The 18,279-nt window shown below is 53.5% G+C and overlaps 1 protein-coding gene and 1 long non-coding RNA gene across 8 annotated transcripts in view; one reads left to right on the top strand and one right to left on the bottom strand.

Moving 5' to 3' along the window:
• Positions 1 to 8,248, top strand: part of TMEM266 (transmembrane protein 266) — a 126,400-nt gene extending 118,152 nt beyond the window's left edge. For all 7 annotated transcript variants that reach the window (XM_025271603.3, XM_006044404.4, XM_044932806.2 and 4 more), the window contains 2 exons: positions 5,322 to 5,384; positions 6,997 to 8,248. In XM_025271603.3, coding sequence (XP_025127388.1) covers positions 5,322 to 5,384; positions 6,997 to 7,595 — 662 coding nt within the window. In that variant the 3' untranslated portion in view covers positions 7,596 to 8,248. The remainder of the gene's footprint in view (positions 1 to 5,321; positions 5,385 to 6,996) is intronic.
• On the bottom strand, positions 1,430 to 16,922 carry LOC112580927. Its single transcript, XR_003105280.3, has 2 exons — positions 16,541 to 16,922; positions 1,430 to 2,976 (listed from the first exon to the last, which is right to left on the bottom strand). It is a non-coding gene; the product is annotated as an uncharacterized LOC112580927 (long non-coding RNA).
• Between the last annotated feature and the right edge of the window lie 1,357 nt (positions 16,923 to 18,279).

The raw sequence follows: 18,279 nt of genomic DNA, 5'->3' as shown, positions 1-18,279 counted from the left end.
AGTTCTATTATTTTTTTTTTTTGAGGAACCTCCATACTGTGTTCCAGAGTGGCCACACCAATGTATATTCCCACCAACAGTGTACTGGGGTTCCCTTTTCTCTGCCGTCTCACCACCACTTACTATCTCTGTCCTTGTGCTTCTAGCCATTATAACGCGCGAGGGGACGTCTCCCCGTGGTTCTGGTTTGCGCGTAGTTGCACTCCTTAAGTTGAGTGAAGCTGAGCTCCTTTTCATGTACCTCTGGCCTACCCTGTGTTTTCTTCAGGAGAATGTCTATTCAGATCCAATTTTTAAATTGGGTTATTTTTTGCTATTGAGTTGTATGAGTTCTTTATATATTTTGGATATAAATCCTTGCCGGGTATGATTTGCAAATATTTTCTTCCAATCAGTAGGTTGCCATTCGTTTTGTTGATGGTTTCCTTTGCTGTGCAGAAGCTTTTTAGTTTCGTATAGTCCTACTTGTTTATTTTTTGCTTTCATTGCTTTTGTTTTAGTGTCAAATCCAAAAAAATCATTGCCAAGACCAAGGTAAAGGAGCTTACCTACAGCCTATGTTTTCTTCTAGGACTTTTATGATTTCAGGTTTTACATTCAAGTCTTAATTCATTGAGTAAATTTTTGTGTATGGTGTAAGTTAGGGGTCCGGTTTTCCCAGGACTACTTACTGAAGAGACTTTCCTTTCCTCCTTGTATATTCTTAGCTCCTTTGCTGTAAATTAATTGACCATATACGGGTGAGTTTATTTCTGGGCCTTAATGCTTTTTAAACAAAGGGCCCCACAAATTATGCAGCTGTCCTGGGTCTGAACTCGAATGGTCCCAACTAGGAGCAGAAGCACACCCCACTGAGAAGGACTGAGCACTCAGCCACACGCACTGCCCTCGGCCTGGTACACAGCTGGTGCTCTGCACACAGTAGTGTCCTTTCTCGATGAGGGCTGCTGAGCTGTGGGGCAGCAGCTCGGAGTGTGGCAGTGGGAGCCCCGGCCAGGAATCAGGCCTGCCTCTGGGCTCGGATCCGCACAGGACGTGTGGGTGTGCCATCCTGACTCCTGACTCCCAGCCCACAGCCTGGCCAGTCCTGCCACCCAGGGAGGCCCCCTGACTCACCGCCCTCTCGCTCCACCTCGCTGGGCAGGCTGGGGCTCTGCCCAAGGAGCACACCCACATAATGAGCACCGCCGCCACAGCACTCAACCAGCTTTGGGAGGATCGGTCAGGATGGCTGCGTGGAGCGCTCATGCCCTAGGAAGAAAGGTGCTGGGTGGTTGAGAGCAGCTGCGGCAGCTGCCACAGAAATGACCTGAGACTTAGGGGCCAGCAGGGAGCACCGTGGGCCAGGGTTTCAGGGAGGTGATGGACAGACCCAGGTTAGACTTGACCTTCATCATCCCAGTGAAACGTATAGCTCACCAGCAAGTAGGTATTTCTTATTCCCATTTTACTGAGGAAGCTGAGGCTCAGAGTGGCCAGGGATTTGCCTAAGGACACAGAGCAGATGTCTGCAGAGCTGGGGTTGGCACCTGGGCTGTTTTGTCCTGGAGCCTGAGTTTGTACCAGCCCTTCTTTCTCACCCCTCCAGGGTCAGCCAACCCAATCCTCCTGTGGGGCAGTTCCTACATGGCCTTAGGGCTCCTTAGTACCAAATCAAAGCAAACCTTGGGGCAGGGGTTCTCTTAGATGGAGGGTGGGCAGCCCCATGTCGGGGCTCACTGATGGCCTCTTCCTGGCCACATGCATCCGTGCCTGCCTGCATTCCCTCCCTGCAGGCTCCCAGACACCAGTAGTCATTAGGCTCTGGGCAGGAAGTACCAGGGACCAAGAGCAAGGCTGTATGCTTCATGGTGCAGGGAGTGTCTCAGAGCCTGAGGGGAATGGTCCAGGGAGGTCTTGCAGGCCCTGGACTCAGCCTCAGTCACTGTCCAGTCATCCTATTTATTGGTGGGTAGCATACACCAAGCCCCATGCTAAGTGCTGGCGAGACTCTGAGTAAAATGTGGCTTCTGTGTGGGAGGGGACAAAGCCCCAGCCCAAGTGGTCAGTGTGGAGAAAGGGGCCTGCCTGAAGCAGAGAGAGTGGGGGGGGGGGGTGGTGGCGATCAACACTGGATCAACCTGGGCAAGGCCTTGCTCTGACTGTCTTGAAACTCACTCTGAGGCCCCTGGGTGGGTACAGGTTTGGAGCAGAGGGAACAAATGCAGACTGGAGAGGCCTGCAGTGGCCGCCTGGAGATCTAGGTTCTGTGTCAGGCACATCCATGGAGTGAGCAATCCCGTTTATTAATCCCTGCAGGCATGATGAGAGGCCAAAGGGAAAAGTGTGAGGTCTGACCCAAGGCTGGATGGCAGAGGGCATCTGGGGGTCCCTTGACTGGTCACAGGTTCGGCAGGAGCTGAATTCCTGGTAAGAATGGAGAAGAAGCATGGAGAAATGACCAGGGTCCCAGGGTACCATTCACCAAGGTGGAGGTGGGGGGAGAAACTGAGTTCTCTTTTGGACACGTTGAGTCAGAGGTGGCAGGAGGTCATCCAGGAGAAGCTGTCCGGTTGGCCAGACCAGTCAGAAGCTGAGAGATGTCTGGGCTGAAGGTCACCTGGCTCAGGTTACTTTTATCCACGGCTTTGATGAAGATTGAGCATCCTCAATTGAATAGGCAACACTGAGGTACAAGAGAGAATACCTTAGCAGACAGAATCAAGATTCAGAATGCTTTCAGCAGGCTCTGGGCTGAAACCAACAAGCTGACATTTGCCTGTGATGATAAATGTGAAGTCCTCTGTGGAGCCGATATGGCCACTGTGTGGTGAAGGCCTGGCTGGCTTGGCCCCAGCGCCTGCAGAGGAGGCCTGGCCTGGGCATCCGTGTTGGCCACACTCATGAGTCAGCAGAGTTAGGGTGGTTGCTGAACCTGATTGGAGGATGTTAGGCTGTGTGAGGGGAAGATCCCAGCAGATCTCCAGGAGGACCCACCTGTTAAGCAAGATGAAAGGAAGTTGCTGTGTGAAGTGCCCGATCCGCAGGCTGTGTGAAGTGCCCGATCCGCAGTCTGGAGCTCTGAAGGACACAATGACAGTCAGCTCCCTCCTGCCTCCCTTCCCCTGTTTTGGTCACATCTGGAGCCTATAGTGACTTGAGAGGCTGGAAAACCAGGGAGGAGTGAAGAATGGACAGGGGTTTCTCAGGAGAAGAGACATTTTGGGAAGGACGTGAGGACTTTGTAAGCGCTGGAAGGTCTGTCATGTAGTAAGTAGAAGTGGGGTGTGGCCTTGGGGCATGTGGGGACAGGACCCAGATCTGCAAGGCCTCCCAGAGTGGGCCCTTCCTAAGGAGACGGAGACTGGCTGCCTGACCACAGAGTGGAGGTCCCCAGGAAGCCCTGTGCTCCTTGGAGGTGGAGGGCCAGGCACGCCACCCCCGCTGAGCACAGAGGAATCTGATTATTAGAGCTGCTCAACAGAGAGGCAGGAGGCCCGTTCTGTGAGGGGCTCAGGCCATGGTGGGCAGAGCCCAGGCAGGGATGAGAGGATGCTCACACAGGGTGGGGTCAGCGGGAGTGCGGTTCCTTGATGGCTCCGGTCCCTTCCCACTCTGCTCTCTCACCTCTTGAACTTCAGGGCTGGCTGAGGGGCCCGGAGCCAGCTAGCCTGGCTGTCACGGTCTCGAAGAGCCCCAGCCGCTCCCCCATGGTACAGATGGAAAACCTGAGGCCCAGAGAGGGGATGTGACCTGCCCAGGTTCCCGTGGTGGGCCAGTGGCAGTAGCAGCCCAGGAACCCAGGCTCTGGGTGTTTCTCATTCACTCGAGGCCACCTCCTGCACATGAGCCCCTGTGGGACTCGCCGGTCTGTGGCTACTTTAGCCGAGTTTATTGTCCTGCCCTCGTGACATGGCCCTCTACAGCCACACTGCAGGTCCCTCAGGATAATACCAAGATCAGTGACCAGACCTCTCTGGCCCAGTGGACCTGGTGGCCCTGGAACTGCTTGCCAGGAGCAGTCACACTGGCCTCCTCCCACTTCCCGGGGCAGCCTGCAGGGCTAGACAGCATTTAAAACATAAATTATGAAGAGCCACGGAGAAGAGTGTTGCTGTCTGATTCTGAGGCGCGTTGCTGGTTGATCCTGAAGCAGGGCCTGGAGCCAGCCTGGGGCCCCTGCCTCAGCTCAGGCATTAATGCAGAATACACCTCTGGCCACAGGCATTTAAAGATCAAGAGAGGCCAAAAAAGCTTTTAAGAGCCAGGTTGCTGTGTGTGCCGCTACCGGCCTCCCCGTGTCAGGGCAGACAGGCTTCTGCAGCGATCTCAGGTGTGTCAGGAGGGCAGCCACGGAGAGCAGCAGGTTCCATCACCTGCAGACTGAGGCTTCTGTGGCGTGTAGACCCCCATCCTCGCCTGCAGCCTCATCAGGACCTGTCTTCCCTCCCCTGGGCATTGCTGTTTCTGTCTCCCGTCCAGCCTGACACCTTCCCAGCCACTCAGCGCACCCTTGGGAGTGCCTCACACTTGAGCCTGTTCACACTTTGCTGTGGCTCCTCACTGTGCTTGGGGCAAGGCTGAGCTCCTTAGGATGGCTTTGGGGTCTCCTGTCCTCTGCTGTCCATTCCCCACCCCCGCCCCTCACCATGCTCAGACCTCTCTCAAGTTCTCTCTCCTCTCTCATCCCTTCCCACCCCATCAGAACAACGAACCAATTCTTTGAGACCCTGTTCCCATGCCATCTCCTGAGACCTGGACAGCTTTACACCTTCTCATTGGCTATTCATTCAGCAACTCTTTACTGAGCACCCACCATGTGCTGGGAGCAGGGTGCTGGGAGCAGGGCTGGGGGTGCCCAGCACCTGTGTCCATTCCTGGGCAGTGTGGAAGACCGAGGGCGCTGTCGTCCAAGATCTGCCTCTGCAGCTGGCTGTGTGCGGCTGAAACAACACTCTGAGGCTTTTGCACTGAGGAGAGCTTTCCTGGTGACTGTGAGAAACTCAGGTGGATTCAGAGACTCAGGCTATCCAGGCAGGGAAAGCCCCAAAGGACTATTTCCAGGCCCTTATCTCAGAGAAGGAAAGGGCTTCTTCATATCACACAGCAAGCTGGATGCTTCATCAGAACCTGGGTCCCTGATACCCAGCCCAGCACTGGGGCAGATGAGCCATGTGGTCCCCCTGGAGGAACCATGTGGCAGGGAGCTTGTGGGAGACCAGTGCCTCCTCGTGGTGATGGGGGTAGAGGCACTGGGGGGAGGAGCACGAACTGGCCACAGCCCCTGCTCCTGGACTGTCCAGCTTGCCCTCACTCACCCTTCTCTGTCCTCACCTCCACAGAAGCCACGGTGAAAGATGACATGAACAGCTACATCAGCCAGTACTACAATGGGCCCAGCAGTGGTAAGTCTGTGTTGGTGCTATTCCATGGGTACCAGAACCTCTGTGTGGCCCCACGCCAGAGGTGACCCTGGCAACCCCTAACATCCAGGCCAGGGACAGCTCGACCAGGCTGTCCATCTCCTGGCCCCTGTGAGCCATAGCCGCAGGCAGAGTTCCCAGAAAACTCTGGCACCTGAGCTCGAGTGCTGGGATGGGAGTGCTCCAAGATGTGCGTGGGGGACCCTGGGGTGGAAAGGGGCTGGAATCTAGGAATTAATGACCTCAGCACTTCCCAACCTGAGAACCTTTCAGGATGAGCGTGAGCGGGGTGAGATAATGCATAATTGGGTGTGAGAAGCAACAGGCACTGGGCATGTCCTTGTTTATGCTTCATTCTTGCACTTCAGAAAGTCTCAGGGGACCTAGTGGTTTTCATATGAGAAAGGTTGAGTTTTAAAATAATACTCAGTCCTTCAGGATCTTGTTTCTCTTTAGCCAGTGTCTTGAGTCTTGTAAGGTTTGGGTTTCACAGCCCTTGAAAAGTGAAAGTGTTCATTGCTCAGTAGTGTCCAACTCTTTGCAACTCCATGGACTGCAGTCCACCAGGCTTCTCTGTCCATGGAATTTTCCAGGCAAGAATACTGGAGTAGGTGGCCATTCCCTTTTCCAGGAGATCTTCCTGACCCAGGGATCGAACCCAGCCTCCTGCATTGCAGGCAGATTCTTTACTGCTGAGCCCTTAAATCCTTGTAAACTCCATTCTAAGGCTAGAAGGTTATAGTGTGGGTCATCCTGAATACATCTGAATTTTATCTTTTCTGGAATTTAGCCCCTTTAAGGCCTCTTTCCCTCCCTTTCTCCTCTTCCAAAGCCTTATCCAACCTGCTGATCTCAAAGACCACCATCTCTAGCCTGAACCTCTCTCCCAGCCCACTCTCCCTACCACTTTAGAGAGAAACCTTGCCCACACTATGCCTTCTGTAATTCAGGCCCTTGATACTTCTCACTTAGAGTGAAGACATTCTGGGATGTCCTCCACCCTCCACTTATAATGCATCCTGTAGAAATTCATCAGTTTTCTGAGGGCACAGCTCTGGTCATGAGTCTCACACTGGACCCTTTTAAAACTTGGAGTCCTGCTGACCATGACATTCAGATCCCTTGTCATAGCACACTGTGCTGAGTTAGTCAGGATGGGCTCAGTTACGCTGTGCCCAGGGACAACAGCCCCACATCTGAGTGGTTTAAATAAACCAACAAAGGGCCAGGGCACACTGGCCAGGGGCTCTTTGGCCAGGCTGTTATCTTTACGCTATCTCCCAGCAGACAGAACAGTTGTCATGCCTTCTCGAACAGTGTTGACCGCACGGGCAGAGCACAGCTGGCTTATGTAGCTTCTCCAGGAAACGCCACCGGTCACTTCCTGCAGGTGACTGGCTGAGGCCTGTCACATGTCTGCACCTGATAGGGAGGCATAATTCTCCCTCAGGGCAGGTGGCGAATATTGGAAACCTGGACCATCTCCCAGGGCCTCTCCCAGCAAAGCCTCACCCCCACCATCTAGCCCCACCCCCATCAGGGCGCAGAGGTGCGGCCAGGGTGGAGTGTGACCCGCACCCCTCCTTTCTTGCAGACAGCGGCGTCCCAGAGCCAGCTGTGTGCGTGGTCACCACGGCCGCCATCGACATCCACCAGCCCAACGTCTCGTCTGACCTCTTTTCCGTCGACGTGCCCCTGAAGCTCGGCAGCGATGGCACCGGTGGCAGCGCCAGCTCCGAGAGCGCCACCCGCTCCACGCGCAGCTCCGGCACCCGGGCCCAGAGTGACAGCAGTCAGACGCTGGGCTCCTCCACGGACTGCAGCGCCGCCCGCGAGGAGCCGTCCCCCAGGCCCAGCCCCTCCGCCCTGCCACTGCCCCCGCCGCCGTCTCAGCAGCATACGGCAGAGGCCACAGTCCAGGACCTGTTGTCCCCACTGTCGGAGGACCCCTGCCACTCCCAGAGGGCCTTGGACTCCGCCCCCCTTGCCCAGCCCAGCCCAGAGGGCTCAGCCCAGCCCAGCCCTGAGCTGGAGCACAGGGTGAGTCTATTTAACCAGAAGAACCGGGAGGGCTTCACCGTCTTTCAGATCAAGCCTGTCATCCATTTCCAGCCGGCTGCGCCTGCGCTGGAGGAAAAGTTCAGATCTTTGGAATCCAAAGAGCAGAAGTTGCACAGGGTCCCTGAAGCCTAGAGCCTCCAGGCAGGCTGGGAGGGAGGCGGGGAGACAGCCATCTCGATGCTCCCCCGGGGCCCCGGTGGCCACCAAGGGTCACATGAGGGGCCCAGGAGCCCTCCTGGCTTCCCTCAGGGTGCTGCCTGCCTCCAGGGAGGTGACGCCAGGCCAGGAGGCCACACGCCTCAGACCTCAAAGCCCAGAGCTGGCGCCTCCTCTCACCCTGCTCAGGGGAGGGTGGTGCTCGTGGCTGGGGTTTTTTTTTTAAAACCACTTTTACAAAAACCAGCCTGTGGCCCAGCTTCAGCAGGGTAGAGCGTGGGGGCCAGCTCAGCCTCTTCCGTTGCCTTTGTTCCCGACGCCCACCCTGGACCCTCGGGAACAGCACTGTGAGCAGGGGCTCTCCAGCCCCACCCCCCAAGCCGTCTTTTCCAGGAATCCCGGGTGGAGCCCACACAATCACACAGACCACCATCTGAGCCTATCTCATTTGTCTTCATTCTCTCATTTAGGCATGAGCGTTTCTGAGTCTTTTCGAGACAAATCTAGTTTCCACCTTCTGGGGACATAAAGGGATGGGTCTGGAGGAGGGTGGGAGGGTTGCGGGGTGGGGGTGAGAGCCATTTTCCAATCTTGGCTTTAATAATAAAAACCACCTGCATTGAGACTTCCAGTTGGCAGAGGTGATCCTTTGGCTGCTACTCCAGGTGAGGACCCCAGAGTGGCTCCTCTGGGCTTGGGTTGGCCTTGAAAATCCACCAAGGAAGCCCCCCAGCTCCTCTCTGGTATCCCTGAGGCCTTTTTAGAGGAGCCCTAGACCCCAGGAGGGAAGCGCTCACACTGCCTGGCTGTGTGACTCTGGACCAGTACCTTCTCTTCACTCATCTCCTCACCACAGAGGAGCTCAGAATTCTGTCTTCCTTGCCAGCAACTCCCAGACACAGCTCCCTGACCTAGGGCTCCGTTCCTCAGGGATCTCAAGAGGCCCAAAGCTGAGCGAGAGGTCTTGCTCGCAGCCTGCTGCTCCTCCCAGGTTCCCAGCCGGGCACCACCATCCACCCGGCCGTGTGCATGAATGCTGGCCCCCTTCTCATTCCCCACGAGCAGTTGGGGATGCTGGCCCCTGCCCCAGATCCCTCACAGCCTTGCTGAGGCCCAGGCCCAGCCTCTGAGCCCCCTCCTCCATCACTGTGTCGGCTCCCCAAACTCCAACCCGGGCTGGTGAGCCTGATCAGTGTGTCCCTTGCTGAAGAGCCCCCAGGGGTTTTGTTTATGACTATGTTTTGTTTTCGCTGTCCAGAAGAAAAAGGGAAGAGAATTTTTTTTTCTCAGTTTAAGGGCTCCCGTTGCCTCAAATGAATTTCTTGATGAGGTCACTGCTCCTAAATGGGCTGGTTGCCGGCCCCCAGGCCACAAAGAACATTCTCCTTATTCATGGGGAGATCAGCATTTGTCAAAAAAGATGTTAAAGGGAACAGTGTCAAATGGAGCTTGTTTTGGGGTGTGATCTGAGGCATTCCATCACCAGCAGCAGAGTTATTCACAGCTGCCATGACTGAGCACTCTGTAAGGCCTCTACCCCCTTGGGCTGCTTTAACCCTTCCAGTGGCCCTGTGAGGTGGTATCACTGGGCCCATTTTACAGGTGTAGGACCCAAGGCTCAGAGGTTTAAGAAACTTCCCTGAGGTTTCACACTCACAAGAGAGGCACTGAAATGAGCTCGTATCTGCCTGGCGGTGTGCTAGGTGCTGGGGCTCCCAAGTTGTAGAGCTTTTGAAAGCGAAGTGGTCACTCCTGGGTTTGTCACACATGGGCTGGAGGGCATTACATGATTTATAATCTCTAGGGCAGGAGCTGCGGGATCTGTTCTTAGTGGTCTGCATCTGCTAGACTAGAAACAGCTACCCTCCTTGGCCGGGCTCAGCCTGCTGAGCTGTGATGCCCTCTTGGCTGAGTTCCCATTGCCCCAGCTCATGGGCTAGTGCTGGCCACCCAGTCAAGTAAATGAGCCTGTCCTGTGCTGGAGGTGAGACCCCCGTGGCTAGCTGGCAGTCACCTCTGCTTGGACTTCTCCAGAGAAAAGGGCTAGGAGGAGAGCAGTGGGGTAAGATGGTAGGCAAGTGGCCCCACTCTCTCCCTCAGTTTCCCCACCTAGAAGAGTTCCACTTTTAACAGCTGGTTTCTTAGGGCATTTACAGATTGCTGTGAGGTGAAATTGCCTGAGCACTCACGGTTGCCTTCCCGCCTACCCAGGCAGTAACAGTGTTAGAGCTGCTGCAAAAGCAGATGGAGACTCAATGTGGTCTGACCTCTCTGAGGACAGAGTCCACAGTCACCAGGAAGAGGGCGCGCAAGACAGAGGAAGCCACTCACCTGCCTGAGGACAGGCGCGGGGTGGAGTCTCAGCCTGGAGAGCAGGAGGTGGAGAGTAAAAGCTTTGGCTTTCACGGTTCCCCCGGGTGCCATAGCCCAGAGTTATAGCTGGTGGGCAGCTGGGCGCCAGTGGAGATGGAGCCCGAGCCCTCCCTGGGAGGTTTGCTGCTCTGGGAAAGACCCCCTCCTTGCTCGTCGACTCGCTCAGTCAGCGCCCTCTGGGGCTCGCTCCGAAGGGAGGCGGGCCCAGTAGCAGCTGCTGCCTCCTGTAAGCCAACAAGACGGTGGGCACAACAATGGCTCCCACCTACTCACTTGCTGTTGTCCTGGGGGCTCTTTGCAGTCTTCCCTCTCTAACACAGTCTTGCAAAGTGGGTGCTGTCTCCCTGCTTTACAGAGACAGAGGATGACTTATGAAATGACTTGTCCAAGGGCATACAGCTGAACTAGGAGCAGAATTCAAACCCAGGTCTGTCGGGATTAGATGCCATGCTGGATGTGGCGAGCTGAACTTCGTGGAATTAAACCAGGTGTCATCAGGAGAGCCAGAGAGGGAGCGGTCAGCCTGCATGGCTCCTCAGGCTGGAGGGACCTGCCCACCATCCCTGCAGAGCCCTGTGGCCCTTCCCGCAGGGCCAGCCTCCCGGCTCCGCCTTGCCACGGAAGCTGGAGAGGAGCCAGTCGCATGGCCTGGCTGGCTCCCTGACGTGCCAAACCTGGCAGCCAAGACAAGGCTCCGGGTCAGCAGTGCTGGTGGCCGGCCCCCAGGGCGGCGTGGTCAGAGCCCTGCAGGCCTGGCTCACAGTCCACCCGGGACTGCGGAGCTGTAAGGCCTTCCCTGAATGACACGGCCGGCTCCTCTCCAGTCAGCCCTCCAACCCAAACCTTGGTTGTTCAGATCAGGTCACACAGACTGGAATTTTTCACAGATCCTGTACAATTAATTAAAGGCCAGTGGCCTGGGATTCCCTTCAGCATGGTGGCTGTTCACTCCGTCCGTGACTCTCAGCTCAGCAACACCTTTCCGCGCCAAGCTCTTGACTGAAGCTCCTGCCCTGGTGCTGCCCCCACATTCCTCTCTGATTTCCTCATCTCTAAAGAGACTGAGTGGGGCTGTACTCTCTGTGAGCTGAGGAGAGCCTCAAATGAGATGAGGTCCAAGGAAGCCACCTTAGAAAGAAGCTTCCCAGGTGGCACTAGTGGTAAAGAACCCACCTGCCAAAGCAGGAGACGTAAGAGATGCGGGTTCGATCCCTGGGCTGGGAAGATCCCCTGGAGGAGGACATGGCAACCCTCTCCAGTATTCCTGCCTGGAGAATCCCATGGACGGAGGCGCCTGACAGGCTACAGTCCACAGGGTTGCAAAGGGCCGGACATGACTGAGGTGACTTAGCACATCTTACTATCAAATCAATAGGACCCCTGCACAGAGTTGCTTAACAAGGATACCCAACAACTCTGGGGGCTTGATAGGACATCTCAGGGCGAAAGAGGAGTCTGGATACCCCACCTCCACCCTCCACCCAGCTGCCGTGGTGCACACAGGGTGTGTGCCAAAGCCCCAGATTCTCAGCTCAACCCCGTTTCTGTTTTGCTGTATGGCTTCCAGTGAATCCTGGATCTGCATCCTTGCCCTGTACAGCAGGAATGACGACTCTCATCCCTCCACCCCCACCCGCCCCTGTGAGGGCTGCGGGGACAACTCACACATAATGGAAGGGAAAGCCCTGTGAGAGTGTTTCAAGGGAGACACAAGCAGGCCCCATCCTTGTTAATAATGGATGCCTGGGTGTTGTGCTCCCTATCCACGTTCAGCAATTCTGGGGAAGGCTGCCCGGGACAAGCTCAGTTATTTCACTTGCTGCTGCTGATAGTTTGGTGCGAGAAGAGGGTGGCAGAAGGGGCTGAGAGGACGTGTGCCCCACCCCCACTCCCAGGCACTGTCTGCTCCTCCTGAGCTCACCCTGCTCATATATCCCCACTGGTTCCCCCATAAATAATGCCCCAGAGTCACCCTGAGTTAAAGCACTGTTGTTCCAGGAGGCACCTTTATCTGCCTTCCTCTCCTTTTCCCAGTATAAACCCCAAACCTACATTTCCATGGCATAAACTGAATGATGAATTCATAACTACTCTGAATTTTTTTTTCCCCTTTGCTCCAGCACTGAAAAGTTTAGTATTGTCTCTTGGTGAATAGTTAATTTAATTATCCAAAGAAAATGATGGAACATTTGCTGCTAAATTTATTGCAAACTACCAAAGAGACAGCGCTGGCATAATTTTATGCAGAGCCCCAGGCTATAGCATAGGGGAGCAGGCTGCCTATTCATCCTGAAACAAGCAAATGAAATTGACTACCCTGGAGATCAATCAGGACATTAAATACTGTGACGAATGTGGCAGAACTCTTCAGTGTCTGAGATTTACAGGGCACCTTTCACCAAGCGCTCTAGGAGCCTCCCCAACATCAATTAGGCCTCATAACTAGGTAGGCTCACCTCCACCTCCACTGCATAAAGAAGAGGCGTGGTGTTCTTGGACCTGGGTTTGCTAAATGCCACAAAAGTAAGCCAGTGTACAGACCATATCCAGTACAAAGCCCCCTGCTTCCCTCAGCAGAGAACGGTTTAGAATGGAGGAATCAGGCTAAAAGGGGACTGAGGGATTGGAGTCCAGACTGTGTCATGTTCTTGGTGCTTCTGTGCCTTGGCCATGCTGGGCCTTTCACCTGGGATATGCTTCATTATTGGTTGATTTTTACTGAACTCAGCTCAGCTGTCTCATCTTCCTCCCCTTCACTGCAACTGGTCCCAGTCAGGCTGGATTAGGAACACGTCCTCTGTGTTCCCAGGGGGTTCCCAGGTGACATCAGTGGTAAAGAACCTGCCTGCCAGTGCAGGAGACATAAGAAACGGAGGTTTGATCCCTGGATTGGGAAAATCCCCTGGGGGAGGGCATGGCAACCCACTCCAGTATTCCTGCCTGGAGAATCCTGTGGACAGAGGAGCCTGGCAGGCTGTAGCCCACAGGGGTACAGAGTTGGACATGACTGAAGCGACTTAGCATGCACGCACACCGTGTTCCCAGAGAGGAACTCAGGTTATGGCATGTGGTTGAGGGTATACTTCAGCCTAAGGTCACCACTCACTAGCTGTGAACCCTTTGGCAAGCGTTTTAAGCTCTGTAAGCTTCAGTTTTCTTATTTGCAGAGTGGAGAATACTACAATACCTCGTGGGGTTATTATGAAGCTTGAATGAAATAATGTCTGTAAAGCACTCAGCACAGCTCTCCAAAGTGGTTCTTGTCTCCATTTTCCTAAGCTGTTTGATATCTGCCAACACGTTCACACAGGTTGAAGCTTGAAGGTATCTTGGAAGATTACCAAGTGCAATTTGCCACTTTACAGATGAGGAAAATGAAGCCTAAAAGGAGAAGGAATGTGACCAGGGCACCCCTGAGACCATATTAGAACCAGGATGAGAACCCCAGTGTCCTGGTGAGCAGCCCACTCAGTCCTCAGCCCAGGTCCCAGACCTCACAGTTCCCCGTGCAGCCCCCACATTGGGAAGGGAAACAGCCCTCCAAGCCGGACTTGAGTGCCCAAAACCACGAGACCAGTTGTGGGAGGCAAAGATGGGGAAGCCTGGACAGAGAAAACCTCACCATGGCCTGACTACTCACCAATCCGGGCACCAAAGAAAGTAAACGCCAGCTTCCTTCCCAATAAATTCCTATTTCTATCACCCATCACTCTTCCATGCTTCTATGACAAGTTTGCTGTTTTGAGACAATGCAAACCAGAGGAGAGAGTCCTAGAGAAGCTGGAATATATTGGGGGCAGCCTGGTGCAAAGGCCAAGCTCTTCAGGCCTGGAGTCAGCTCAGGTTTTATATCTCACCAACTGCCTCTGCTCAGCCCATTTCTTCTTCCAGAAAGTAGGGGTGATGATGCCCACTTTGGGGACTGTTGTATTAGAGAAGGAAAGATAATGCACCTAGTAGGTTCTTAACACGTAGTATTTGCCAGAATTCTGGTTTGTGTCCAGCTCTGCCACCTGCTTTGTGCCCTGGGGCAGATCACTTCTGAGAGCCTGACTTCTTCAGTTTCCTACCCTTTCCACCTCTGAGCGGGTAACTTGCATGAGAGTGCTATTATAAACCAAGGACTATCAGCAACTCTTCTTCATGTGGGTGCCCCACAAAATATTTTTTAAACCCTAGGGCTATACAAGTTGGAGCAATATATCACCCTAAATGGGCTTTTAACAAGGTTATCAGTCAAGTCTCCTTTCGTTCAGCAACAGCTAACCAAATCCATCTGTTATAATCAATACTGTTCTCTGGGTTTCCCAGCCTCTTAAGCACACTTTTACACGAACCAAAAACAAAAACTCTCTCTTACCCCCGTGAGAGATGGTGTGAAATGCAACCAAACTGACTTCCCCTTTCTCACAGAAACAGCACAGAGAGCTCTTACGGCTGGGGTTTCATTCAAAGCCTCCCAGCCCAGTACAGGCACGCCCAGGCTCTGCCGGCAGCGTGGCTCCCGCACTATCCTGGGAGGACGAGCCCCACTCTCTGCCAGCCTCGCCCACAGCACTGGACCCATTTCCACAGTCTCAGGGGACCCATTCTGTACCCAAAGAGCTTTCACTCAAACCTATTCAGGGCATAAGGCCAGAGGATTCCTGCAACAGCCTCCTAATCGCTTCCATCTTTTCTTCCTCTCTCCGTCTGTCCTGAACACTCCACCAGCTTATGTTATTCCTCTAGATCAAGTAGCAGGCCTTCCTCAACACAGGCTAGTATAGTATCCATCTCCCTGTTGCCAGAAGGGTGCTCCCAAAGACCTGTTCAGGTGGCAGGGCCTCAGGACGTCATGCCGCTCTTTGTGGAAGATTCTGGATATACTGACACGGTTAATTCTAACACATAAACAAGGAACAGTACAACCAGCAGAGAGCATTTTTAAGTACTCAACACCTGTTCACTAAACAAAAGCTGTGGAGGGCCAGTGCCTGCTGACCTACTTAGTTAAATACCCATTTGTTACCAGTTCATTCACTTTGGAACCTGATTATAGTAGGATCAGATGTAGCAGCAACTGGAGTTTTAGAAAAAAGGATGCAAGAAAGACTTAGATTAGGAAATTCTATTAATTTTTCCTGCAAATCAGGAGCTCTCACAGTATCATCTCTGGCCCAGCTCCTGAACAGCAGTATTCCTTGAGGGCAAAGTTTGAGAACCACTGACCCATGAGGAAAAACAACAGACTCCTCAGCCTACCAGCCAATGTCTGCCACAATCTGGCCTTAACTACCTGCCACCCTCAACCCCTCTCCCGACACTGTGTTTCCGCCCGTCACTGCCTCAAGGATGCATGCGAGCTCTCATCTGTTCTACTTCTGCCTCTCGTGTTCATGTTAACACCTCCACGCCCTGAGGAATAACCGCAGCTGGCCCCCTGAAGGAGCCCTCCCTGTATGTGCAGTTCATGCTGACTGCATGCTATCTGCTTTTCTAATCACTTGGGTCTCATCTCATCTTCCCTGCTAGCTGCAGATCTTGAGGGCAAGGGCTGGGCCTCTATCAGCCTGTATTCTCAGAGCCCAGCAGCAAGCTGCTCTCCCCGTCAGGACCACAAGCTATGTCACTGCAGTGGCCAGACCAGACATCCGGGTGTTTGCTCCAGAGTCCCACACAGCACAGCTGCTGGGTGAGCCAGGAAGCCTCCAAGGGAATATGCCCCGATGTACTGCTGAGAGACCAGGGGAAGTGCTGGGTTCTGTACCCTCTCAACTGCCAGAGAGCTGAGACCAGGGCCCTCACTGTCCATAGTAAGGAGGTTGTTTATTGTTCAGTTGCTAGGTTGCATCTGACTCTTTGCAAACGCATGGACTGTAGCATGCCAGGCTCCTCTGTCCTTCACTTTTTCCCAGAGTTGGCTCAAATTCATGTCCAATGAGTTAGTGATGCTGTCCAACCATCTCATCCTCTGCCGCCCCCTTCTCCCTTTCCTTCAGTCTTTCCCAGTATCTGCTTGACCTAAACAACCTCAAGAACCTATCAGCTCTGCCCTCACATGGCTGCCTTCCTACATACATACTCCTGCCCTCTCAGGGACTTCGTGTTCTGACAAATTAGCCAAGTTCCTGGGGGCTGTATGACATTAACCTAAGACCTCAAAGGTCTTAGGGGAGAAAGGCAGGAAGCATACACACAAACCCCAAAGAAAGCTATTCCTAACACTTTTGCCCAGACTGCTTCCAGAGCTACAGCTCAATCCTCAAGCCAAGATGTAGGGCTGTCATTTGGAACTGACAGCTTGGTTTCCCACAGAACATTAAGCAAGTAAAAAAAAAAAGGGCATGTCAAATTGTACCTTCTGGCATAGATGGTAGTTTTTAACAATTTGCCCCAGTCTCACACAACTCCCTTTTGAAGGTAAACTTTGAGTGGGCACTTAAAGGGGCTTCTAAGTTGAACAAATTCCTGCTGGAAAGACAAGCCCAGGATACCAACTCTCTTCCTCCACTAGGATCCTGAGTGGTGCCCCGCCCACCTGGGACCAGGCACCGAGTGCCCTTTACCTGAGGGAACCATGCAGCCACTCCCTGTTCCTCCAGCCGAGGTGCGGCAGAAACACACACTGGTGAGGCCACTGCTCTGAAGCCAAACTTCCTGGTTCCAAATCATGGCTCTCGGTTGTGAGCTGTCTGAAATTGGGCAAGTTACATACCCTCTTTTTGCCTCAGCTTCCTCATCTGTAAAACAGGGATAAGAATAGCATCTATCTTACAGATGTTGTGAGGACTGAAGGGGTTTAGTATGTGACATATAATAAGTGCCACGTGTGTGCTCAGTTGCTCTGTCGTGTCTGACTCTTTGACACTCTATGGACTATAGCCCGCCAGGCTCCTCTGTCCATGGGATTCTCCAGGCAATATACTGGAGTGGGTTGCCTTTTCTTTCTCCAGGGGTTCATCCCGATCCAGGGACTGAACGCAGGTCTCCTGCATTGGCAGGTGGATTCTTTACCACAGAACTACCTGGGAAGCCCCTACTTAATGCTATTATGATGATGATGAATTGTATCCAGTAAATTAACTGAACAGCTGCTTGAAGCTGGAGCAGGACAGTTGTGACAGGAGGGAGACAAAAGGGAGAAAGACCAAACAGTTCAACCCCAAGGCTAAGAACCACACCAAGACACCCCTTGGGAAGGACCTCCTTGAGCTGGCACACCCTGTATGCACTGGGCGTGTCTCTGCAGCCACCACTTCTGCTTCTGTCCTGTCCCCCCAGTTATGGTATCCCACAGGGATGAAGCGTAAATGGAAAAGGCCCCGAGTAAGGTTAGCCTCCTTGGGAAGAGAGCCCCAAAGATAGCAACAAGATACAGGCATTACTTCTGCAAGAGAAATTCAAATTACATGGCCTTGGACAAATCACTTCAGCTCCTTCACGTCTCTCTGTGCCACAGTATCCCTCTCTGTACAAGGGGGCTGAGCCAGATGGTCTCTCAGCTCTGCATCCTAGGGTCCTACAGTTCTAACACTGAGCACTACTTGGCTGCTCCTCTCATTTCATTATAAGAAGGCAGAAGTGCCAGTGACATTTAACTTCAAAGGGTGTTTCACAGAAAGTGAATATAATGCATCAAAAAAGGATTCAATTAATCAGCCCCAGGCGGGCCACACTAAGGGCCCAACTGGGCCCTCTGCTCCCTCCCTTTGTGTATCACTAGTCACTTCCCCTCTCTTCCCTGCCATCTTTCTTGTCACCAATTATACCTCCTGTGGCTCGGCTTCAGGGTGGCAGTGCTTTTCATTCAACTCGCCTGCTGACTCCTGGCCTTTCTAAGACCCCAGATCCCTGCCCACACCTTCTTGCAGTCTTGGCCCAGACCTCACCAGCCTCTGCTCCTGGGGCTGCACTCACACAGGCGCCTGGCCGCTGTGGCGCTCTCAACCTCAGCCTGCGCCCTGGGGCAGCACGGGAGAGTGCTAGAGCTCACCGCACAGGCGGCCGACGTGCATGCCTGGCTGCTTTCCAAGACAGTCCAAAGGAAGCCACCAGGAGGGCGAAAGAAAAGCCAGAGCCATCTCTGAGCAAGACTTTTAACATTTACAATAGCATTGAGCTATCTGTTAGCATAAGAGGCCATACTGTCTCAATGCAGCCCCTTCTCCACTTGCCTCTAATTTATAGACACCAAGAACTATAAACTGCCAAGATCTTAAAATGAAATGGAAAATTAAATCAACTTAAGTCAACTAAATACATCCAGCAGGTTCAGGTTTAAGGCTGGTGTGCTTTTGTCCCATTA

This window comes from Bubalus bubalis, chromosome 20, assembly GCF_019923935.1.
Source record: "Bubalus bubalis isolate 160015118507 breed Murrah chromosome 20, NDDB_SH_1, whole genome shotgun sequence".
Lineage (NCBI taxonomy): Eukaryota > Metazoa > Chordata > Mammalia > Artiodactyla > Bovidae > Bubalus > Bubalus bubalis.
This window is presented reverse-complemented; position numbering and strand designations above follow the sequence as displayed.